Here is a 26,737-nt window from a genome sequence, read left to right as displayed (position 1 = left end):
GCGATTTCGGGGTGATAACGTCGTGATCTAGATAAGGAACGGAGTGGTATATTTGAGGTTAAAATTGTGTTAGGGTGGTGTATATGAAATATTTATGTTTTAGGTGTTAAATATGTAAAATAGGTGTTATAAAGTGGTATGGCTGTAAAAAACCCTACAAAATATTAGCATCAATCGTTTACTAGATATGTAAGATATCAAACAAATGTTTACACGGTTCTTCTTAAATCTCAACAGCAATCAGAAGCAATCCAAAAGGCAGCTGCTTTAGGAAAACCATCATCTTTCCCAAAAACCTCCCGGTAAGAAGAATCTATAATGTGCCCGACGTGATACTAGCCCTAATCCCCAAATTCGCACATCAACAAACCATTAGATCGGTATCAAACAGCAAAAGTCAAATTTTTCCATTAAAAATATCACAAAGCTGAAACACAAAACATCCTAAAAGCTTAAAACAAAGGCATGAGCGAATCTGTTTTGATTCGTGAAGACCGAAGCAGAGGAGTATTAAGCCTTAACAAGAGAGGATAAGCAATTTTAAAACTCAAACTAACATAAACGCAAAGTTACCCGGTGAACAACCGAACGAATCTATGAGGAAGGCAGTCGAGCGTGCTGGCTGGATCAAAAGCGGAAGACTGTTCGTGAAACGGAAGAAGGAAGACGAATGAATCTACTTTGTGCTGAACGAATCTATCTTTGTAAGCGAAATGGAAGGAAGACACGAAGCTTGCGCCAGCGCCGCGACTTGCGAGCGAGAGCGAGAGCGAGAGGCAAGAGCGAAGCGGAAGAGTTTTAGGGCACGCGAGGACCGATCCGCCTGTATTTTTATTTTTCGTGGAGAGGGCACGTGCCCCCCGCGGGACCCGCTTAAATCCGCCGTTGCCGTTAGGCTGCTAGCGAACCAAACGTTGGAGGAACTACTCATTGTTTGGTTTAATTAAAGCTCTTATATGATCGTTTAATTAACTAAATAAATAAATTTGAACAATATTTTAAATATATCCTTAAATAAATAAGCTTGAACATTAATGTGTTCGACTCATTTATTTTCATGAACAACATCATTTAAAGCTCATGAACAAGCTTGACATTAGGCTCAATAAAAGCTCGATTCATGTTTGATTCATATACATGAGACATTACACATTTATCCATGATTGTTTGTTTAAAATATTCATGGACAAATATAAGATGAATCATACATCACTTGTTCGTGAACAAGCTCATTTGCTCATTTGGTAGCTTAAAAATACTAGTTATATATGTTATTGAATTTGCTCATTTGATAGCTCAAGAATACTCGTTAAATATGTTCATGAACGTGTTTGTTTGATATTTTAAAAAAATTCACTAAATATATTCGCGAATATGCTCGATGTAATTATTTGTTAGGAAGCTCGATAAAGCTTGTTTGTTAAGTTAATGAACATCTAGAAGGAGAGCTCGTTTATAATTCTTTAAGGCTTGTTTGTTTAAAGCTCAATAAGCACTAAAAGAATCGAATATGAACCGAACATGAACACTCATTAATTTAAACGAATCAAACATGAACACAAACAATAAAATCCGAATCAAACACAGAATTAAAATTGAACAAACTGATAATAAATGAACACTCGCATCCTCGCTGGGCCCTGTTTGTTTGCAGCCCTAAACCCATGGGCGGATCCACCACATGCTTAGGGTGGGCAAATGCCCACCATCAAAAAAAAAATATATATATATATTTAGAGGGAAAATTTTGAAATATTTTGAGTATTTTGAACATTTTGCCCCCTCTCAAAAATTTTTTTTGCCCTACTTATATCAATACTAAGCTTACAAAAAATAACTCAGCAGTATTTCTGTGCGGCTTTCATTTTGACCATCGCATCTGGTACTGATAAACTTCCCTGCAATGAGCTGGAGCTCACCGCTAGCCTCTTCTGCACCGAGGATCTCATCTCCTAAAAAGGAGCTCATTAAAGGTGCAGGTAAGGTCTTTCTCTTTCTGCTTTCTCCATTGCCTCAGATTTTCTCGCGACTGACCTTGAGCGCTCTTTTTTTTTTTTGGCGGCCAATCTTATCCGGTAATATGTTTTAAGGAGAAGGAAAGCATAGCCGCCTCAGTGTTAAAGTAGCTCCGTCATCGTCTGCAATATGGGCAGCAACCTTTGCAGGCATGATTCTCGGCGCAATTTTTCTGTGTCGTGCTTCCATTATGTTTGATGAAATGCTTACGTCTACTATTCTTGGCAGGTAGTTTGTTGGCGGTAGATGCTGCAAAAGCTTTGCCAGTTGAGCATATCTTGGTGCTTATTTGTGTCCTTTGTTTGTAGTTTGTGCCGTGATTTCTTTGTATGAGTTCAGCCTAAGTTAATTTGTTGAATCATTCATGCGATACATTTTATATCCAAATCAACGCGAGGACTATTTTATGTGGGGTTTTCTTATGATTTTCTGTAGAAACAAATAATCACAGTGATTTATCTGATTTCTCTCGTTAGTATGGATCTTTTAACATTTGAAATGTATGGGGGTTGTGTGATGAGTTGGCCACATTATGTGAGGTACTATACGCTTTGACCCAATCTATTCATATGAGGCTGAACCTTACAATTTTACTCTTTATGGGGTTACTCCATGGACATCACCATCCTACCAGTTTTAAATGTTAGCATGCTTATTAATTGTGGAATTCTCAAATTAATTTTATATATTACACCAGAAGATGCCTGACATATGATTCAATTGTCACACCTTGGGTTGGAAGATGGTACATCCTGGCAACACGAAACATGCTGAAGGTATAGGAATGTCTGTTTTATACTTACGAAAAGAAAAGTGCATGTACAAATAATATAAACAAATATATCGAAGTAAACAATGGAATAGAAACTGAACTTAATTTCATTATTATAAATTCAAGTAATAATACATCATCAAAATAAAACTACTACAAGCAAAAAAGTTCTCAAAGAAATAACTATGGAAATGAAATTATCCAAACCTCAAAAGTAGCATATGAATAACCTACTACAAAACATAAAAATACCAAAAATCTTCTATGACTAATGAATCTACTCCTATGGTGATGATCCACCTAACACTCATGTTGTTGTACATATAATGAGAAGAGGTAACAACAAATGAGTTTGATAAATCAAACTCAGACAGTAACTTTATCTTTAAAGCATAAACGATAAAGAAATTAGGCATGCATCATGAGCAATCAAAGGGGTAATAGAGACTATATGCCCACAGATAATCGATTTATCAATTGCAGCAATCACACATGACATGATTTATACGTTATGTACTAATATGATGATAATTTTGATGTGTATGATAAACTACCATTAATGCAGTATCAAACAAATTTTTAATCATGCAATCACGTTAGGTACCATCGTATCTTAATATTACTTATAAAATATTTATTGTGTTCAACTTATGTCTATTTGCATATGCATATCTATATATTCATAAATATCTTTAGTTAGTTTTGTCAAATACTTTGCTCTGGGAAAGTAAACACCAACTTAAGCCAATCACTTCCTATAAAGTCATCACCATGTGAGTCCATTGATCCGACTAGCCAAAATTCAATAGGGTTCTATAGACCTACAAACAAGCATACAATGCCTATATTTTTAGTTTTTACAAGTTTCAACATTTATGATATGATCAATATAATTTATAGCAGGAGTATCGTTTATTGTATTTAATAAAACTGATATGTATGAATTAAATTATCTACAACAGGAAACACATTAAATGGATAAGAGCTCATGCAACAAGAGGGTTTTTATTTATTTAAATTTTTGTACTCAAAATTGTCAATGCTAGTCTTAAGCTTGAATAAAAAATGTTGAGGGTTGATTAAAAGTTAATTTACTTTTGTGGGTATTGTGGAGAGAAGTCATGTTTTCAAGATAGGTTGAATTTATTAATGTTTTTAAATTCTGTAAAGGAGCAATCACTAGCATTAGAAGTAGTTTCAGATGAACCATAGATTTACCAATCTCAATAAAAAAAATTCCATTATGAATACTCATTATTTTTGTAGTTGTCATTGAGATGCCTATAGATGGCTTTCACAATGAGATGCCTTTCATATGCTATTTTCCAAAAAATAGAGAGTGCTTTAAAGTAAGAGAAAGATAATGGATAAAAAAAATATTAGAGATAAGGGGTCTAATTTTGGATCCAAAATTGTTTCGAGGAACATAGCCTAGAACTAACTTACTAGAGAAATGAATTGGACCAAGTTGCAAGAAAGATAGGAAAGAGGTCTGACCCCAAAGAATTCCTTTTGAGAATAGTAGTGCAGAAAAACTCTATAGAATTCCTAAGTTCCATAACCAATAGATTTGATTTCATCAAAAAGGTTTCTCGAGCCATTGTTCGAAGTTCCCAAACTGATTTAGGGTGATGACAAGACTCCTTTTAAAGATTTGATTGTCATGTCAATGATCATGATACTGATCTGAAGAATCAACAACTTTGATTTGAAACACAATTTGTATTTTATATTTTGAGCAAATATATTTACAACATTATTTGTATTTTCTTACTTTATAATCCAAAATTAAATTTTTTTGAACAATCCGGCAAAATGATGCTGCACTCGAACATGCACAAGCATCCACTCGCACATCTTTTTACATATATCTGTGTACATAGTATGTATGTAATTGTTTGCATTGTTCTACAAATCTCGGTAGAAATTCTATTCTAAAGAGGTATAGTTTGTGATAACAGCAGGACATCCCCATCCAATTTTTGGGTGACTTAAATGTTGGTGATTGGCTCGGAGGTTTCTTATTTTCTGCTGGGCAACAGGCTAATGTAGCTGTCCAAGATCAGCTATCTTCTCTCGGTGTCACTAGGTTCAGTGATTCACTTCAAGCAGCATTTGCTCATTTTATTGAGATTTAATCTGCGGCCTTTCTGTTCTTTTATTTATTGTCATGTTTCTGGAACTGGTGGTTGCAGTTTGGCGGTTATTTTTGGGGCAGGCCTTGTAACCAGTTTGTCTCCGTGCACACTAAGTGTCTTACCACTGACATTAGGTTACATTGGTATGTAAAGTCAATATAATAAATTTAGTCTTCGTTTGAGACGGCTTTCTTACTGCTTCTTGAAACGACTTTCTAGTAAAAAAAAATTATATTTTTTTGTAATAGAAAGCTGCTTTAAGAAGCAGGATGAAGGCCATCCCAAATGAAGCCTTAGTCAACTGTTCGAATGTGATTGTTGATTTTATTTTGAATCTCATTAAAATATTTCTGTTTTGGCTATTACATTGATGCCTGTGAAATATCTTGCAGGAGCATTTGGCTCTGGAAAAAGTCAAGCTGAGGTAACTACTAGTTATAACATTTCACTTGGGTTTCAGATTTAGTATTGCTCCGGTAAAGTACGACCTACAGTGTTCCTGTGAAGTTTTTTATAGCTGAATGAAATGAACTTTAAATTATTCGAATTAAAAATTGAAATGTTAGGTTGGTCGGCACTCAGCAATTAAAATGCTCCTAGAAAATGGGCATTTGATATTTATTGATTCTAATGAGTCAATCGCAGCTTATTTTCTTCCTATTATGTATATCACTAGATTTGCAGCTCTCCAGCACTTCTCTAGTTTTTTTGTCTCATCTTCCTAATAGTAATGATTTATCATGTTATAACATGAAGTCTTGTAATTACATTTGATTAACTTTTTTTCTATGGGCGTGTTCTTATTTCTGTAACTTTTTTATGCTCTTTTTACATCATCATAGGTCAAGTTATCATTATAATAAATTAACGCACCTTCAACATTTGAATTAATATCTCCCATCTCTTAAATTAAGGCAAGGCCCTTACCTTAATGTTTGATGCGTTAAAGGAAAGATGCTCGCCTAGTGAAAACTTGATAAATGATGCCCACGTGGACTCACATTGTCGATCCCAACCTAGTTGAGCACTTGATTTACCTTCAAAAACAGTAATCTAGATTTCTTATTTGTTGCTTTAACTATTCTATATATCTCCCTTTGTCCCTCTTTAGTACCAAACCTATTATATAAATCATCAATTATTGTAGCTTTTAATTTGGTCATGACACCCTTTGCAAGCCCTTGCCTTTCTTATAATCATCTTAAACATAGCAATATTTAATTTTGTCCACATTTTAAAAGCACACTTCTTTTCCTTACATTTTATACCACTTCACTCCAACACCAAGTTCCTTACAAATTTACGATCTATTTGTAGGTTCTCAAAACTTCTATGACAAACATCTTGGTGAAACTAGCGTCTGGTCCACATTAGGTTTGACTTAACTAAACAATTTCAACTTGCCTTCTGAACAAGCTATCTTTAAAGATTAACGATTTTGCTTCTTTCAAATTTTACCGTTTAATCCTTGGGCAATTATTTTTGACGATTTTTTTTTGATGTTGTTATGATACCACTATTCTACCATGTGTGTTTAATCTCTTCTAGAATTACCTTTCAATATTTGTAGAAGTATTTTGTCTTTCTAAGTAAAATAAGTCTATTTATGATTTTGTGGCTCCTGTTAATATAAATATTATTATCAATTTCTTGATGTGTGTTTGCTCTTGTAAGATTATAGGTTATTGAGAAATCAAGTATAGCTTCTCTCATTATGTTTTAAATTTTCTATTCATCACACTCCATGTGTCATACTTTAAAATTTTGGGAGAGAGTTATGGAGCATAGACTACGTCGTGATACTAATGTTTCTCAAAATTAAATTGGATTCATGCTGGGTAGGTCTACTATGGAAGCTATACATTTATTGAGAGATTTGATGCATAAGTATATAGAGAGAATACAGAGGATCTACATATGATATTTTTTGATTTAGAGAAAGCATGATAAAGTTCCAAGAGAAGTGTTATGGAGAGGTCTCGAAAAGAAAGAGATTAATAATGTTTATATTCAAGTCATTAAGGATGTGTATGCATGAGCTATTGCTTGTGTTTAAACACATGTTGGTTTGACCAAGTATTTTCCTATTTCAGTTGCATTACATCAAGAATCATCTTTAAGCCCATATCTTTTTACTTTATTCATGGATGTCCGTACTAGACATTTTCAAGAGGATGTACCCTGGTTTATGCTTTTTGTTGATGATATTCTTGTTGTTGATAAGAGTAGAGAGGGAGTTGAAGGTACACTTAAATTATGGAGGTCAACTTTAGAGTCTAAAAGTTTTCGTTTGCGTAGATCTAAAATCAAATAGATAAAGTGTAATTTTGGTAGTAATAGATCTAGTGGGGGATTGTGACTTTGGGCGATCAAGTCATTAATAAGAGTATATGTTTTAGATATCTTTGGTCTATTGTCCAAAGTGATGGTGAAATAGATGGGGATATTATTAGTAGAATTCAAGTTGGATGGTTGAAGTGGAGGAATGCATCACGTATCATGTGTGATAGAAAAGTGCCCCTCAAACTTAAGGGAAAATTTTATAAGATGGTGGTGAGACTTGCAATATTTTATGGCGCAGAATGTTGGACATCAAAAGTGAAACATAATATTAAGTTAAGTGTTGCAGAAATGAGGACGATTAGGTGGATGAGTGGCTTTGCTCTTAGAGATATGATACGAAATGAGCATATACGTGAAAAGGTTGGAATAGCTCTAGTGGCAAATAAGATCAGAGAAAGTCACCTTAGGTGGTTTTGTCATATAAAACGGTGGCCTTTCGATTACCCAGTTAGAAGAGTAGATGTATTAGATTTGACTTATGTTAAGAAAAGTAGAGGTAAACCTAAGAAGACTTGGTTGGAAATTATTATAAATGACATTTCTTGATTAGATTTAAATGAAAATTTGTAAAACCCGAAAATATTGAATCGTAGTGTAACGAAACGTTGCGGTGCACCATGACGAAAATAGTCAAAGTTTCAAAGTTGTTGGATTTCGACAAAATAAATTTAATAAAATTCTACGCTTAAATTCAATCGTTTTGATATAAAGAACATAGGGTCAATTTTGCTCGGATTGAAAGTTAAAAATCGGCAAAGTTTTATAAAGGTTAATTATTTAATAGCCCTTATATGTCTTCATGAAATAAAACATGTAAAGGAGCAATATGGACTTTTGGAAAATTCCTAACTGCCTAAGGAGTTAAAGGGACCAAATCTTTTCGGTCCCTACTCATTCGGTCGAACGTGAGAGAGAAAGAAGTGGGGCAGCTGTAAGGCTCCAAGGTGGTGGCTAGGGTGGTTTTTCGGCGACTTTCTTTGGGGGAAATTGAAGAGGTAGACTTAGGGAAGAAAGGGGTGAGTTTCTAAACTTAGATTTTCTATTTTTTACTTGGATTTCATGAGGTGAAAATTATGGGGTTCCACCAAAAACTTAGAAATTTTCAACGAGAATGATAAGGAAAGTTTGGGGATGTATTTTAACCGGGAAAATAAAATTTTTCCCAAATTTTATTAGGTTTCCAAAAAATTACGGTTTTTCCTATTTTTTATTTCTATGAAAATTCTTTAATGAATATTGTTACAAATAATATTAGGAATGTTTTAACGGAAGAAATTAAGATTTTTCACAAATTTTTAATTTTTCTAATTTTTAATTTAAAATAATCAAAAAATGTTTCACTCCTAATTACTAATTAAGTGATGGAGAAGTTTTGACATGCTAATATGATAAAATTAATGCAAATTTTATTTTCAAAATTATGGTTTTAAGCAAAACCGAAAATAGAGATATTTTTTAAATTTTTAGGAAATGGTAAAATGTTAAAATAGGAAAATTATGAATTTAGAAAATATTTTGAATTTTAAAAATTAGGATTTAATTAAATACGAAAATAATTAATATTAAAATATTAATTAATAAAAATGTATTAACTATTATGTTATGAGTTAGTAATAAAGGTGTTCATTATTTTTAGTGTTAGATATCTGAGCAGATATATGCCACATGAATGAACGGTTGCTTATTGAGGTAGATGTTTGTATTTCTCTTAATTTTATAATTCTTATTCTCTAAATGTTAATGTTATGAAAAATGCATATCTTATAGTATTTTTTTTTTATTATTGTTCAGCTGAAAATAACATTTTTGTTCTTTACATACTATAATACAATAAGAAAAGATAGATATTGTAACATGTTTCTTTTAGATCTATTGAAATTCCTGCTTGTAGAAATGTATAAAAATATCAGATTAGATAGACATATATGATTGAATGAATGTTATCATTTCTCTTACGATAATGCATGAACGAATGTGTATGTTTATGCGAAATATCATATGATAAAGACAAATTGTAAAAACAACTGGTAAATGAATATATGGCTCCTCGAAACAGATTGAAAATGAAAACAATGACTAAATTGAATGTGTACCTGATCAGTACAAATTTTGTATACTTCCGTTATGGGTGTATATGTTATAAATAAGAATTATATGCATAAAGAATATTAAGAAAATGATGAAAGAAAGAATGTTATGGATAAGTATTACATACATAAAGAACATTACGAAAATGATGAAAGAATGAATAAAAAAGGCTAATGTTATATGAAAAGAAAAAAAATGGTCATTTAGAATGACATACAAAATAAGCATCTAAGATACTACTTTATAAAAATTGTATTGTTTCTTTTTATAGTTATTTATACACTGTAGTATGAAAGTGATATGCATAATGTATTTTTATTTCCTTTATGAAATTGATAAAAATACATTTTACCTACTGAGCGTTAGCTCACCCAAGTTGTGGGATTATTTTTCAGGAGAACTTGCTAAACAGTGATGACTGATAGAACTCCTTTCACTTACCGTCATAGAGAAGCGCAAGGGGACAGGTTCTTTGTAGATGTTTTTATGTCCTGTGTATTATGAACTCCTTATAGTAGTCTTATTGGTTTAATTTTGTTGTTGTTTTTGATGTATTAGAAATTGTTATAATGAAAATTTAGTGGCTCTTTCTTATTTGTATTTAGATGAATATTTGATTATATTAATTTGAAATTAAAGTTTTAAATAATTACCATACGACGGTTTGTTCTCGTCTCGTTAACTCGAGCTTATCGGGTTGTGTCGTGACAGAATTTGACTTTTAACAGGGCACAATGAAGAAAAAGTGTTACGACTCAGTCCGACAAGCTCGAGTTGACGATGTGGGAACAAACGGTCCTACGAAAAAATTAAAACTTTCATTTCAATATTAATATATTCAAATATTTATCCAAATACAATTAGAAAAGAGCAACTAATCTTCCATTTTCACAATTTTTAATACATCAAAAGTAACAACTTATAAACATAAAACTACTACAAGTAGACCACATTACATAATCCATCACATTATATATAATAACCATAACGAACCTATCTCCTTGGGATTATCTACGATGGTAAGTGATAGGTCTATCAGCTATCAAAGCTAAGTAGGTTCTCCTGAAAAATATTCCTACAACCAGTGTGAGCTAATGTTCAGCAGGTAACAAGTATCTCTATTAAATTCATAAGGCAAGAAAAAGAAAACATTATGCATGTAATTTTCATATTTCAGTGCATAAGTAACTTAAAAAAGAAATACTATAAATGACATGAATTGATATTGGGTATGTATATTCTGTATGACATCCTATATGCCCATTTTCCCTTTATTATTTCATATGACAGTGACTTTCTCATTTATCATTCTTTTTATAATTTTCATTTATGCTATTTTTATGCATATAATACTTATCCATAACTTTATACACCCGTAAAGGAAGTATCATTTTTTTTTTTTGTATTGATCAGGTACACTTTTAATTTGATCATTATTTTCATTTTCTGTCTGTTCCGAGGAGTCATATTTGTCTTTATCATATGCCTTTACTATTTACCTTTACCATATGATACTTCGTATCAACATACAAATTCAATCATTCAATATTTATTGTAGGAGAGATGAGATCATTCATATTATCATATGTGTCTATCTAATGTATTATTTTTATACAAATTCTATATGTTAGCATTTCTAAACAATTAAAAGAAATATGTTATATTGTCTATCTTTCTTGTTGTAGTAAAATATGAAAAGAACTATCATGCAACTTTTCAACTGAATAAAATATCTAAAACATATGCATTCTTTCATAAAATTTAAAGAATCAAAAACATGAAATTAACAGAAATACAAGTACCTACCTTAATAAGAAATAGTCAAACCTATATAAACAAAATATGTCGTTTAGTCTTGTGTCGTATTTCTTCTTCTATAACCAATACCTAAAGTAATTAAAATCTTTATTACTAACTCAATGATCATAATCTATGATGCACCGACACTTCTCCTCAAAGAGGCGTGCAGTGTCCGACACCGTATCCGACACGACACGCGTCCAATGTCCGAAACGACACGCGTCCGACACTCCTCAGACACATGTCGGACATGACGAAAACGTGTCCGATTAAAAAATATTAAATACAAATTGGACACGCGTGTCCGACAAACATATCTTAAATATTTTATGATTTTTTTAAAATATAATTCTTGTATTTAAAATGTTTACTTATTTAAAATATAAAAATTAAATTTCTTATTTCCTATCCACAATACCAAATCAATCGCCCGCACTTAATATCCATTCATCAAATATTCTCATTTTCATTTCTCTTTGGCGGGTTACAACTTTGATTTCACAATAATGTCCAATGTCATCTCAGCATCGACGACTATAGTCGTTACAACATTAACATTTCAAAATGATTTTCATATCAAAATCTGACGCCGTCTTCACATTGATGCTTAATGCTAGCAATTTCTACACCCACAACTTGACATCTATTTTTTGTCCAACGCCTTCTCAACATCGACGACCAATGACCTCTCAACATCGATGATAAACGCTCTCTTAACATTGACACCAAATATTTACTGCATAACATCAATTTCCAACTCTTGATAACATTGTCATCTCCTCTCTCGATAACTGATAAATGACACCAACGCCCGACTCTCGACATCCTAATATTAATCATTTTAAGCACAAATTCTAATTAAATGATTTATTATTTCTAAATTATTTTTTAAATTTTACTTATTCAATTTTTATATACTATTTTTAAAATATAAAAATTATGATACCGTGTCCAACCTGTGTCCTATATTTTCAATATTTGACGTGTCCCGTATCCGTGTCGCCGTGTCTGTGTCTGTGCATCATAGATCATAATGCATTTCCATTAAATCAATTTTTTAATATTAAAAACTTTTGGATTTAATTAAATCCTCATTTTAAAAAATTCATATTATCGATTAAATTCATAATTTTTATATTTTAATAATATCCCTCTTCCTAAAGTAAATTAAATTTTATTTTTTTTTCAGATTTTTCCTTAAGCCTAAATTTTGGAAATAATATTTTCGCTATTTCATCTTATAAGCATGTCAAAACTTCCCCTTCACCTAATTAATAATTAGGTTTAATGTGTTTTCGGATTTATTTGAATTAAAATTAAGAAATTAAAATTTTGCAAGAAAACATAATTTCTTTTATTAAAAACATTCTTAAGACAATTAGGAATAATAATCGTTAAAGAATTTTCTTAAAAATCCAAGAATTTGAAAAACATTAATTTTTAAACTCAATAAAAATTGAGGAAAAATTTTATTTTTATGGCTAAAATCCTTCCTCATACATTCCCTATTAATCTCCTTGAAAAATTATAAGTTTTGAAAAACCCTAGAATTTTCTACTTAAGAAATCTATTCGAAAATGGAGAAATTTCTTAATTAAAAACATACCTTAGTCTTCCCTTAATCTCCCTCTAGAATTTCCCCCAAATTTGGCAACCGGAAATCGCCGCCGTCGCCGCCCTAGAAGCCTTGCCGTCGTCCTTATCCGTCTCTCCTTGTTCCTTGTTCGGCTGAGAGAAGTGGGAGGCAAAATGGGAAAAGACTGATTCATTCGGTCTCTTACGGTTAGGGGTTTCTAAAAAATCAAATTACCCTCTCTTGAATAATTTCTCTTAAGACCATGAGGGGCTATTAAGTAAATTTTAGTTTATAAAACTTAGATGATTTTTATCTCCCAATCCATAAAAAATTTTAATAAGTTCTTTATATAAAATTGATTGAAATTAAATGTACAATTTTATAAATTTATTTCGTCAAAATCTGACAACTTCGAAAATTTGTTCCTTTTCGTCACGGTGCGTCGCAACGCATCGTTACATTACAATTCATTTTCGGGTTTTACAAAAAGGATTCATGTAAGCCGACCCCACAGTGGGATAAAGGCTTGATGTTATTGTTGTACACTCCATGCGTCCTCTTAATCCCATCCTACAAGAACATATATATATTTGTCACCTTCATTAAACATCCTTTTGCTTCACATATACACTGTAGCCATTCTTAATCTTTTCCTAAAACTTTTTTTAGCTATATTCTAATGCAACTTGAAAAGCATTTCTGATGTGAAACGTAAATGCCATATACTTGCCTAGGTGGCAAGATTAATTAAAGCCCAAATCAATTTGGGGAGAGAGAATGGAAATCTGAAATTAAGGAGTAATTAATGTTAATTCAAATTCAAATTTTGAATTTGAATTGTCATTAATTGGGAGGATTAAATGATTAATTGATTTAAATCTGAAATTAAATTTCAGATTTAAATTAATGGTTATTGGCTTAATTGGAGGGACGAATTTAAGGAGTAATTAATGCTAATTCAAATTCAAATTTTGAATTTGAATTGTCATTAATTGTGAGCCTCTCCTAATTAAGAAATTTCTTTATTCCAAGGAGGAAGAGAGGGGGAGGTGGGGGTTGGTGGGCGTCGACCTAAGGGATGGCCGGCGGGTGAATTTCTGGACGGGCCAACAGGGCCGGCGGCAAGGAGAACTTGGGGAGGAAAAGCCCGAGCTTGGTAGAGGATGATAAGTTTGGGAAATCTTGGAATTTCTAACCTCACGCTCTTAAACTTCAAGATCTCAAAGGAGATTGTAGGGATGTCGGAACTCACACAGAGATCCACGAAACTCTCCTCAAGAACTCACAAAGAGATCTTGAGAATCTCGGAACTCACAAAGAGATCCGCGAAACTCTCCTCAAGAACTCACAAAGAGATCTTGAGAATCTCGGAACTCACAAAGAGATCCGCGAAACTCTCCTCAAGAACTCACAAAGAGATCTTGAGAATCTCGGAACTCACAAAGAGATCCTCGAAACTCTTTTCAAGAACTCACAAAGAGATCTTGGGAAAGTCGGAACTCACAAAGAGATCCTTCAACTGATGTGAAACGTAAATGCCATATACTTGCCTAGGTGGCAAGATTAATTAAAGCCCAAATCAATTTGGGGAGAAAGAATGGAAATCTGAAATTAAGGAGTAATTAAAGCTAATTCAAATTAAAATTTTGAATTTGAATTGTCATTAATTGGGAGGATTAAATGATTAATTGATTTAAATCTGAAATTAAATTTCAGATTTAAATTAATGGTTATCGGCTTAATTGGAGGGACGAATTTAAGGAGTAATTAATGCTAATTCAAATTCAAATTTTGAATTTGAATTGTCATTAATTGTGAGGATTAAATGATTAATTGATTTAAATCTGAAATTAAATTTCAGATTTAAATTAATGGTAATTAGCTTAATTGGAGGGACGAATTTAAGGAGTAATTAATGCTAATTCGAATTCAAATTTTGAATTTGAATTGTCATTAATTGTGAGCCTCTCATAATTAAGAAATTTCTTTATTCCAAGGAGGAAGAGAGGGGGAGGTGGGGGTTGGTGGACGTCGGCCTAAGGGATGGCCGGCGGGTGAATTTCTGGACGGGCCAACAGGGCCGGCGGCAAGGAGAACTTGGGGAGGAAAAGCCCGAGCTTGGTAGAGGATGAGAAGTTTGGGGAAATCTAGGAATTTCTAACCTCACGCTCTTAAACTTCAAGATCTCAAAGGAGATTGTAGGGATGTCGGAACTCACACAGAGATCCACGAAACTCTCCTCAAGAACTCACAAAGAGATCTTGAGAATCTCGGAACTCACAAAGAGATCCGCGAAACTCTCCTTAAGAACTCACAAAGAGATCTTGGGAAAGTCGGAACTCACAAAGAGATCCTTCCGAACTCACTAAGAGATCAATACGAAAATAAAATTTTTCATTATCAATAATCCATCCTCCAAATACAAGAGAAAGGCCCTCTATATATAGGCCTCAAAAGAAATTAAAAGACACATTTTCCCCTTGGGCTTACATAAGACAAGAGGGTAAAAAGGGAAATTGCAAAAATTAAATAAAAATACACTTAATAAACTGAAATGAAATAAAGTGATCTCGGCCGTCGATCTTCAGCTCCTCGGAATAAAAATACACTTAATAAACTGAAATGAAATAAAGTGATCTCGGCCGTCGATCTTCAGCTCCTCGGATAAGCATGGACGGTTGGATGTCCGCATCAATTTCACTAACTAATGTCCTTGTATTTTTATACTTTCAATTTAGTTTATTGTAAGCATGCATTAGTTATTTTTTGTCTAATGATTTCTTTTAATTATTATACATATATACTCTGTAATTCTCATCTTTCTAATCTAAGTCTCTAAATTTTTTGTACTGAATCTAATATTAGTTTTAATCTTAGTCAACACTTACTTACTCATTTCACAATAGTTCATGTTGTGGTGCAAACTAATATCAACTATCATGCTATCTCATAAGCTTATGGCTGGTAATGACTGTTTAATTTTTTTGCAATTAGCTATCTGCTAAAAAAATCTTTTTTAGTTTTAAATATTTTTAGTTGGATTTGATTTAAAAAATTATGGAAAATGTTAGATTACATATGCTAACTTGGGTCAACTTGGGAAACTCTTGTATTCTTTGTATAATATTATAATTTTGAGCAAAAAAAATTGATTAAATGTTAGATTTATTAAGAAAATTTTGATTAATTTATGTTATACTTGTTAATAATAAATAGGATTTTCTTGAGTCAAAGTGCATTGCACATGCCATTTTAAAAATAGAAAAAAAATCTGGAATATTCAAAATTTTAAGAGAAAATATCTTAAAAAATAGAATGCCATATAGACAAATCATTATTTAACTTTGACATGCATGAAGCTAGCATATCTAATACTGCAATAAGATAGACAAATGAAGCAATCATTGCTAATAAGGCAATTAGATTGAGCAATTAGATTGAGAAATGAAACTATCATGGTAGCAGCAATACATAATATTAGACAAAATGCAAAATATTAAAGCTTGGATTATGGATATTAGAATAAGGCTAGGCTTATTGATGCAAACCTCAAAGATTATTCTCATTAAAATCGCACGACATGCGTAACACGTGTGGCATGTGCACCGAGACAAGCATAATGATAGTCAGAGCATTAATTTTATTAGTTTATTAGTTGTTTTATGTGATTCTATTAGTTTAGTGTTTTTTTTCATAAACATTCTTGTGATGATCCTTATAGCGAACATGTCGTGTTCTTTTCCTTGGTTCAGTTATTTGATTGGTCCAACAATTGATTTGTGGATTGCGACCAATGCTTATAAACTGAAAATGTTGGGAAGTTTTGTATTGTTTAATCTTTGATTTAATTTTATTTTAGGAGCTGACTATCAATATATTGAATTTTTCTTTCTTATTAACTCCTTGGAATTTCATATCCAATGCTTTACGAAGCACTCTACACATCTTGTTTCAAAGTCAATATTAGATGATTAGATTATGTTTACTATTAATGTTAGATACCAAAAGTTACATGTGCATTGGCGTGACAAAACTAAATATAATTATTTGTGGTTGAATGCATATGAAAGACAACAATTATTCTGAAATTGATTGATGAATGTTTCATGCTTAATTCAAAGTCTTTTCAAGCCGAGCAAATTTGATGTAAGTTGTAAAGTTTATTTTTTTTGTAAAGTTTATTTTTTTCAAAAATATGTCATATTGTGTCTAGAAGAGTGGATTAATAGTTTGACTATTAATTTCATTAGTTTATTTACTATTTATGCTATTTTATTAGTTTAGTGTTTTTTTTGGGTAAACATGCCTATTATATCCCCATATATAACTTGTGCTATTTTTCTCAGTGTGGTTCCTTATTTGGTTCAACTATTATTTCTATGGATTGCTTTTTTAGGCTTTAATTAGACGATTTAATAATTTTCTATGATTTGCCTTAGGGGCTTTTAAATGTGCTTTTGCTTTTGCTATATATATATAAAAGTCAAACAATCTTGATAGGGATCATTGAGCATATGGATTAAAACTCTTAGTTGTTGGCTATATCCTCACCCTTAGATTGTAAGATGAATAAAAAAGTTAACAAACAATGGGGAGCATTTCTTCACCTCTCATTAAAAAAAATTAAGAGAAAGAGAAAATTGCTTTTTAAATATGATATCCATGTATTAGGCTTTGCGTATTTACTTTGATATGACTGTTGAGGAGGCTCCTATATCAAGACATACATGATGAATACAAAAGGAAACAAATAATGGTGGCATATATTCTCCTAATATAATTCTTCTTGATAAAGCTTTCCTTAATATATATCATACGCCAACAAACTGCTTTTCATATCTTTATTATTTAAGTAGGAGAAGCATGTACTTCTATTACCTTAATTCTGGGACAAAATCCACTGTAGTGAATGGTGGATCACCATCCATCGTGTATTTCACTTGGATAATGGACGGCTTCATCATTCCCTACGGTAAGGAATTCCCTATAGAAAATGTTTCCAGTAGTTCAGTTGGGTTTTTGTTGCTTTATTGTTAGTTCTTTCATTTTTTTTTTCTTTTATACTTAGGGTATTGCAAATTCAATTGCTTTTTCATTGGGGTTAGCAACGACATTAGCCCTTCTAGGCATTGGAGCTTCTTTTGCTGGAAAGGCTTATGGACAGATAGGAAAAGGACTTCCATTGGCTGCTTCAAGCTTGGCAATTCTTATGGGTTTGAATCTTTTGGAGGTGAGTTTATAATCCGTGACTTTGATTTATTAAGCTGTACGGTCATACCCTGCATTTCTCATTTTGAAAATAAAGAGATCTTGTATCAATTATTTATATTATTATTTGTATCATTTATGACTCCCCTTTCATAAAACCCGCTTTCTAGAGCCCGATTACACTAATGGTATAATGATTATCTTGAGTAGCTGTTAGGTAACAACACAAAATAATGGAAAACAGAGCATAATTTTAGAGAAATTCTGCAGTAATACAACAGTTTTTGTCAAAGCTGTAGGAAAATCAGGGTGAAAACACTTGAAGTTCAATAGTAGAAGAACAGGAACATTGGAACAACCCGATACAATGAATCTTCAATTTGAGAGGAAGATTCAACTCTCTAAATCTCTAGCCAAAGTGTAGAGCCCAAAACCAACACCAAGATCTCAAATTCAGATTAGAAAACTCAAGATCTTAACCCTAGCAAGGAGAGACTATTTAAAGCAAGAGGATAATTACTTAATCCCTAAATAGCCCCTAATTTGAATTTTCCCTCCAACCCAAACCTAATTAGTGTGTGGGCTCCATTCCATTAGCCGCCCCCTCTCTCTCTCCTTGGTTCCACCCCCTTTAGCCCGCCTCCTGTAGGTGAGAACCGGTCCAGGATGGACTGGTTTAGCTGGCCCCGTTGGGCTGGTCCAACAGTACCACATTTGAAACTACGACTAATGCCATTTCTATATGAAAATTTTTGGACCACTGTCGGAGAATGTTTCATGTGATATGCTTTGTATATTTCAAAACTTATTTACATTATGAACGTTATAGAAAAAAGTAGTTACTGCTTTTTGATTATGCTACAAAGCCTTCTACCATGGATGTTGATTTTTTCTAGTATAAATAATGCTGATTTCCTTGTAGTCATCCCGAAACTATATTTTCTGTCTTTGTTCGCATCTTTACACGTGTCTTCTCAACGGGTGCCTAGTATCTAACGTTCAGCCAGCTTTCTTTGCTGGCTTTTCTCTCAGCTTGATCTTGCAACGATTTCCTTGACATATGAATTCTTCTTCTTGTCTCACACAAGTGTTTCATGTTAAACAATCTCTTTTCTACTCTGACATCTTTGACTTCAAAATATCTGTTACCTCTCCTTCCTCTATAATTGCTTCATCTTTCCTGTCCCCTTTGTTAAATTTCCCTTAGGGATTATTTTGTTTGCTAAAAAAGTAATGCAGTGTAAAAGGATATGGTGATCTGAAATGTTTGAAGTTGTTTGAGTGAGTCTAAAAGGAATTGATGAGATTTTTTTTTTATTTGGCTTGAAATAAAATGAATGCAATGCAAATTCAAATTCAAATGAAGGTGGCGGCCAGCGTTGGAATGACGAGCTAGAGGCCATTGCTAATGGTTGGATGGTGGACTAGAGGCCAATGCCGGCAGTGGTGACGATTGTGACAGGTGGCTATGGTTAGTGTTGGGTGGCGAGAACATAATCATCTTGCAATAAAAATGAATTAAGCCAAAATTGACGAATTTACAATACATAAAAAATGAACTGGAGAGTGAAAAATGAATATATTAAAATTTTACACTGCATTCTTTTTATAGCAAACCAAACACCAAAATTTAATTTTCTCGGTATTTTGAATTTTTTGCATTCCTTTTTTTAGAAAACCAAACGGTACTTTAGTATGTTATGAAATCATGCGCTGAGTTGCCCTCTTGAAACCCTCTTGAAAGAAACAGGAACAAAACCTTTTGTTCCTTTTTCTTTTAGCATAGACCTGATCGGTTGAAGCAGGAGTTTCTTTTCATATTATTTGTTTTTGCAGGAGTCTCTTAATGGAGTACTCCCCACATTAATTATCATTTATTTCCTAATGTCATGTTTTTACTTTCACTACTGCAGATTATTGAATTAAAGCTGCCATCATTCTTTAACAATTTTGATCCCCGTGCTGCTGCATCTAATTTCCCTTCTGGTATTCAACTACGAGGAGTTTTGGTTTTTGCATCTTTGCTCTACATTGCTACTGCTTTATCCGGAAATCCAAATTTCAGGTGTACAGGCATACTTGGCTGGTCTAACTTTTGCCTTAGCTGCCTCACCTTGCAGCACACCTGTCCTTGCTACTCTTTTGGGATATGTGGCTGCATCCCGGGTATGTATCAAATTTTGAATTGTGCTGATTTTGCTTATTGGTGATTTATATTATAATAAGCGGATATGACTTCTTCAAAATTTCTCCAAGTAACTTTAGTATATAACTAAAGCTTCTTGCACTATATCATGGGGCATATTTAGATTATATGGAAATTAAATGCAAACAAATTAAATGTTCTTTTCTATTAGGCTAAAAATAATGAAATAGTTCTTGGAAAAACAACAAATTTTGAAAAAGGAGATATATAATAGCTTGATGCATTAAAATTGAAGATAATAAACCTTAGTCAATGATGAAGACACCCAGGAAAATTGAGAAATTTTTTTAGAAGAATATAAAGAACAATGTAGTAATTATATTAGAGATTTATCTAAAAATCAAGTGGAGTTGGTTTTAAAAAAGTGCATATAAATAAGACTTTTGGCCTTGATATGATATTTATTGATATTTGGAGAGTTATTGCGGTTATTGCAGTGATTTAATTGATATTTTTAATAGAATTTGAAGACTAAGATGATGCCAAATAATTGAAGAGGTATTTTTGTATCAATAATTAATAATTAAGGCATTGCTTAAGATTGTACTAACCATAGAAAAATCAAAATTTTAAGTCATACAATGAAGCTATGAGGTAAGTAATGGAATATAAGCTCAGAAAAATTATTTCAGTTTCGAAGGAACAATTTAGTTTCATGCTAGGAAGATCTCCTATGAAAATAATTTTCTATGAATACATTAATAAATGTATATAGAGAATAAATAAAGAATATTCATATGATTTTTATTGATCTTAAAAAGCCTTGTGATTGAATGTCATGATAATTAATTTGGTGTGTCAAGACAGAAATATATGTCTAAGATATGTATCATGAGTATTGACTCGTATTAATAGTTGTAGAGTGACTCCAGAGTTTCTAATTGTAATTTTTCATCAAGGATCATCATTGAATCCATATCTTTTTATGTTAATTATGGAAATGCTTATAAAGGATTTTAAAATTAAGGTACCTTGGTTTATGTATTTTGTATGTGATTAAGTTATCATTTGTGAGATGTTCAGTGAATTTAATACAAAATTACAACAATAGAGCAATTAGTTAAAAGATAGAGGTCTTAGAGTTAGTAAAACAAAGATCGAGTATATGATATGTAATTTTATTGGGTGTATGTTATTGAAATTTGGAATTTCAGCAAAGTTAAAGCATGATTTGAGATAAATCCATGTGGCAAAACACTAAGGAAATTTGATAATTGATAAAAAGTGGAAGAAAACATACAATATGCAATTGATCTTCAATTCAAGAGGAAGATCTGGCTCTCCCAATTCCTAGCCGGGGGCTAGAGCCCAAACAAACCTAAGAGAAATACCAAATTCAGCTAAAACAAAGATAACCCTAACCCTAACCATTCCCATCTATTTAAAGAATACAATTTTAATTAAAAAAAAGAAATATAATTATAATTACTAAACATCCCTTCCCAAATTTAATTCTCTACTAAACCACCCACTCCTCTTTAATTTTTGTATTCAAATAATGGGCCCCACAAGGGGGACCAACAGATGTTTAGTCCACTTGGAGTAAACCAAGGGCCGGCCCTGGTGCTGGACCGGTCTTTCTTGGACCGGTCTAATAATCCCCCTCCAAAAGAATCACCTTGTCCTCAAGGTGAAATGATGAAAATTGATACTTCGCCCTCTAGTATGGCTCCCAGGTGGCATTATAGTCCGGTAAGTTCTTTTATTAGAGCCTCTTTGGTCCCTTCTTCTTCCTGTTGAACTCCTCTCAACTCCAGTAGTTCTAATAACACCTCTAAATCCTCTATCAGTGTCACAAGTAACTCTGAACTAGTTGCATGATCCCCAATAGTCTCCTCAGTTGTGACACGTGAAACATTGGGTATATAGTAGCGGTCAATGGTATTCTCAAGCGGTACGCCACTACTCCAATTCTCTCCAATATCTCATATGGGCCGAAGTACCTTGGGGCTAGCTTCTCATTCCTTCTGTTGGAGATTGACCTCTGTTTGTAAGGTCACAACTTTAAGAACACACTATCCTCCACTTCAAATTGGATGTCCTTCCTGTGTCCATCCATCTTCTTCTTCATCGTAATTTTGTTATGCCCTCAGCAGGTGCCTCTTCTTCCAACACCCTATCTCTTTCCTCCAAATATTAATCTACTGAAGAGTGTGGTGTGCTCCTCTGCCCAAAATGCACCAAGTGGGGAGGGTTTCTTCTGTACAACACTTTGAAAAGAGTCATATGGGAAGCTGAATGATATGAAATATTGTACCAGTACTTTGCCTATGCTAGCCACTTGGCCCACAATCGAGATGTCTCTGAAGCAAAAGACCACAGGTTAGTCTCCAGGCCCCTATTTACTATCTCCGTATGTTCGTCTATTTGAGGGTGGTAAGTGGTGCTTCTTTTTAGAGTTGTTCCCTGCAGCCTGAATAGCTCTCTCCAAAAATAGCTGAGAAACACCTTATCGTAGGTGCTAGAGTTGTAGAGGAACTCCTGTAGGCCCCTCCCATGATGTTGCTTATGTTGGCCTTCTCCCTCCTATATTCCACCATCTGAGCAAGCTTCATCATCTTTTTCAACCCTCTAAGCCTCAGTACCCTAAGCTCTGCCTGTATGTCCTCCCTAAGCTTCATGAAATTCTCATCCAATCCTTCTTCAAAGATTCTTGTTAGTCTCCTTGATAGTAGCTCAAACTTATCTCGGTACTCCATAACTATCGCCTCCCTAGTTAGGACGTAGAATGTTCGTGGTGGTCTCCTTCCTGAATGGCTTGAAAACATTCCAACAAGCACTCCTTAAATATTCCCTATGAGTCGATCAAATACCTAGCCTCCCTCCATTGAAACTAGGCTAAGGCTTTCCCTTCCAAATATAGCCCCGCCGCCATGAGTTTTTCCCCTTCAGTTAATCCGTTGATAGCAAAGTAACGTTCTACCCAATACAACCAACCCTGAGCATCCTCCCTTTCAAAGACCGACATCTTTAGGTTCCTCGATCTCTCATCTATACCCCAATGGTTTCTTCCTCCGTTGGTTCCTCCCGTGTAGTGGTAGTGTGATTCCCTTCCTTCCTCCCTTGGTTGAGTTGGACCCTATGGCTCTCCCCAACCATTCCCTTCTCCCTTCCACCTCTCCCCATGCCCGGGTAGTCTCCCAAAGGGTTCAACCTCCCTCCTCCTTGCTGTCCTCCCTTCGAAATATCCCGATCCACCCACCAACGGAGCCTCACATGGCGGTCCTTAATGGAAAACACTCTCCAATTCATCACCGTCCTTCTGAATTTCCTTTTATCTTGTTTTCATCCTAGGAATCAACGGCGATGCTTTTGACTGCATTACAAAGAGTTGATGATCATTTTAATCATTTTCTCATAATTATAATTACTAAACAAATCCTACCAAATTTAATTCCCTCCTAAACCGCCCCCTCTTTAATTTTGTATTCAAATAGTGGGTCCCACAAGGGGGGTTAGCGATTGGTTGGTCTGCTTGGAGTAAACTAGGGGCCGGCCCTAGTACTGGACCGATCCTTCTTGGACCGGTCTAACAACATAATGGTAATACTTATCATTTAATATTATCAGAATGTATGATATTATTTTTGTGTCATAAATTCGTGTATCTTGGATCTATCATATAGAAGATTAGAGAAATAAATGAGTTTAGTTTGATGGTTAAAATGGGCAATGTCTCATGAGTTTTGTGTGATAAAAGGATAGGAAGACTTTATAAAATTACCTTTAGGCCAATAATGTTACATGAATCCGCCTGTTGGGCTTTAAAAATTCATTGATATCTTGAGTGTGATACAAACGAGAATGTTGGGATGGATGCCTGACAAAATTAGGAAGGATAAATTAAGAAATGTTTATATTAGAGGAAACGTTAGAGTGATTTTTTTTTAAGATAAAGAAAATAAATTTAGGTGGTTTGGATGTGGACAACGAGTAGAAAATGCACTTATTAAACAAGCTGATAAAATTTGAGACAAATGATTAGGAATGAAAACTGATAGAACTACAATTATTTTAATAGAAGCTGTTCAAAGTAATTTGTGAAGAATAGTTTTAAAACCTCAAAAACACTCAAAATGAATAAATGAAAAATCAAAAGTTGTAATGCCAACATTGAATAGTTGCGATGAGACTAATAATGAGATTTTAGTCTTTATTTATGTTGATAGATGAAATTATTTCATATTCAGTGCATCAGTTTTTCTAACTGAAGATGCCTTGTATTAGGATCCCGTGGTTGGTGGGAGCTTGCTGCTGACATATACTGTGGGATATGTTTCTCCTCTTCTGCTTGCAGCTTCATTCGCTGGTGCTCTGCAGGTTTTTACCTCTTTTTATTAATATAGCTCTTATAATATTTCAATGTACTGTCAGTAGGCTCTGCAGCGGTTTAGTTCTGCTTTTGCTTTTTGCTATTTCATTGGAACAATATCTTGATGGTACAAGCTAGAAATGTTTGAACATCTAGCCTTGCTCATGAGCTATTATTGTTTTAGAAAATGCGCTATCCCAGTGTTAGACTAGTCCATTTGACCGGTCTAGCCAGTCCACATGGTACCGCCCAGGCTAATAAGGGTGAAATCTCTGCCTCCTGTACGCCCTGTGCAATCCGCCAGATCCCAGGGAGTTGTTTAGGAAGGTTTTTTGACAGAATTATGAGGGAAATTTGAATGTATGGACTGTTTAGGGATTTCCTTTTGATTTGTATGCATTAAATAGTTGGTTTTCCTAGTGTTAGGACATCTTGAATTTGGGCTGAAATTTGAGATATCTTAGATTGAGTTTTTTGTTTTTTTTTTTTGCTCTAGCAGTGTCTAGAGATTTGGGAGAGATCGATCCTCCTCTCGAATTGAGGATCAACTGTATCTTGCTATTTCCCATTTCTATTTCATCAAATAATACAAAATATTTAATATTTTTCCTGTTTTTGTGTGGATTTTTGTCGAGAATTCTTGTTGTTTTTCGTAGATTGATAGGAAATACTTGAGATCTACAAGTGTTTCCTATCACCCAATTTCTAGAACTAGGTTATAGACCAGAATTAGAAGGAACAATACTATTTAAGCTAGCCAGAATTTATTTTCTTGTGACAACATTAGCATATTTATCGTTTTTAACTTTAATTTTTTTTATTTCAGGGTTTACTATCGCTTAGGAAGTTCTCAGCATGGATAAACCCAGCAAGGTAAAATTCAAGGCTTTTTTTGGATTGAAGGAAAATAAAGAAAATTAAATAAAATTCAAGAAATTTTTGGATTGCAGTGACTGCAGCCAGATTTTAATTCCATGCCCACATGTCAATTTGATATGAAGTTTTAATATCCTATTCTATGCTCATAAGATTTTTATTCCAGTAGGGACCAAACATACCAACCTCTGTCCTGCATCTCTTAGACTTGTTTTATTAAAACCTTACACATCATGACTCTGCAAGGAGTTTAATGAGTATTGTTTCTATGCAATGGAGGAAAACCTACCTGCAGCAATTCAAACATATCTGAATACTTTTTTAGCTTCATTTGGACAACTTTCGTACTGCTTCCTAAAACAGTTTTTTAGTATAAAATTTTCTGATTCAAAAATTTTTTATACTAAAAAGTTGTTTTAGAAAGCAACAACAAAGTTGTCCCAAACGAAGCCTTAATCTTCTTGATGGTCATGCCACTTTTTACTCACCATACAATATACATCCAAAAGGAAGTTGATATCCTATTTATCTACTTGTTAAAGCCAGTTTCCTTAAAATTGCAATTGAACCAGCAGAAAATGTGGTAAACACTAGATTTTGTTAAGGATTGTATATTTGTTTTCCTTAAAATGTTATCCTTTGACTTACCTCCATTTCTTTCTACTGGTTAAGGTTTTGTTTGGGATAGCTTTCTTACTGCTTCTTAAAGTAGCTTTTTAGTAGAAAAATTTTATATTTTGTACTAAAAAACTGCTTTATGAAACAGTAAGAAAGCTGTCTCAAACAAAACCTAAATCATAATTGCTTTTGCAGCGGAGCACTTCTTTTGGGTGGTGGCATTTACACCCTACTGGACAGGCTGTTTCCAGTAACCATGGCAATGTAGCTGATGTAAATAAGCCTCTGCCTCAATAGTTCTAAAAGGTAAATAACCATTTGTGAAGTATTGAAATTTAAATCTCACACCTGAACTACAGCAGGGAGCTGAATGAATGTAATATTGGCCAACCATTTTTTATTGTAAGAGATTGCAATTTGGTCCATTTGTTGTTGGGGAATTTTTCAGCATATTTCTGATAAGAGATGAAATATCATCCTTAAAATTTGTTTATAGACCTCAATTTTGTTTCTTTATGATATTGTAAACTATTGAATCATAATAGAATTTCGAAGTTCTGACTTTTAATATTTCTTATTGTCTGTCAGTCCAAAAATCGACCTGATCACATTCAATTGTATCCATGACCCTCATGGTTATGTTTCCTCTGTCACCTTTAGATATTGTTGCCTCCAAGAGGATTAATTATTCTCTACAGACGCCGAATTCTGTCTGGAGACCAACTAGAACGCGCCACGTTACCTCTATGCTCGGTACTGCGGCTCGATACCGCTCGGTAACGTG

The 26,737-nt window shown here is 33.4% G+C and overlaps 1 protein-coding gene across 5 annotated transcripts; it reads left to right on the top strand.

Annotated features, from left to right (window-relative positions):
* The first annotated feature begins 1,818 nt into the window (after positions 1-1,818).
* LOC110114501 (cytochrome c-type biogenesis ccda-like chloroplastic protein 1) lies at positions 1,819-26,521 on the top strand. Of its 5 annotated transcripts, none has more exons than XM_020847408.2 (12): positions 1,819-1,979; positions 2,091-2,165; positions 2,245-2,282; positions 4,750-4,877; positions 4,984-5,069; positions 5,319-5,350; positions 17,802-17,963; positions 19,855-19,927; positions 20,007-20,107; positions 24,375-24,467; positions 25,286-25,332; positions 26,149-26,521. In XM_020847408.2, exons 1-12 carry the CDS (start codon positions 1,904-1,906, stop codon positions 26,219-26,221), a joined length of 984 nt encoding a protein of 327 aa, XP_020703067.2. In that variant the 5' UTR covers positions 1,819-1,903; the 3' UTR covers positions 26,222-26,521. The 5 variants fall into 5 exon arrangements, with proteins under 5 accessions (XP_020703067.2, XP_020703065.2, XP_028556735.1 ...); XM_020847406.2 differs by having other exon boundaries at positions 2,245-2,297; XM_028700902.1 differs by lacking the exon at positions 26,149-26,521 and adding an exon at positions 26,008-26,065 and having other exon boundaries at positions 2,245-2,297.
* Positions 26,522-26,737: the final 216 nt, after the last annotated feature.

The sequence above is a fragment of the Dendrobium catenatum genome, unplaced genomic scaffold (assembly GCF_001605985.2).
Source record: "Dendrobium catenatum unplaced genomic scaffold, ASM160598v2 fragScaff_scaffold_1608, whole genome shotgun sequence".
Classification (NCBI taxonomy): Eukaryota; Viridiplantae; Streptophyta; class Magnoliopsida; order Asparagales; family Orchidaceae; genus Dendrobium; species Dendrobium catenatum.
This window is presented reverse-complemented; position numbering and strand designations above follow the sequence as displayed.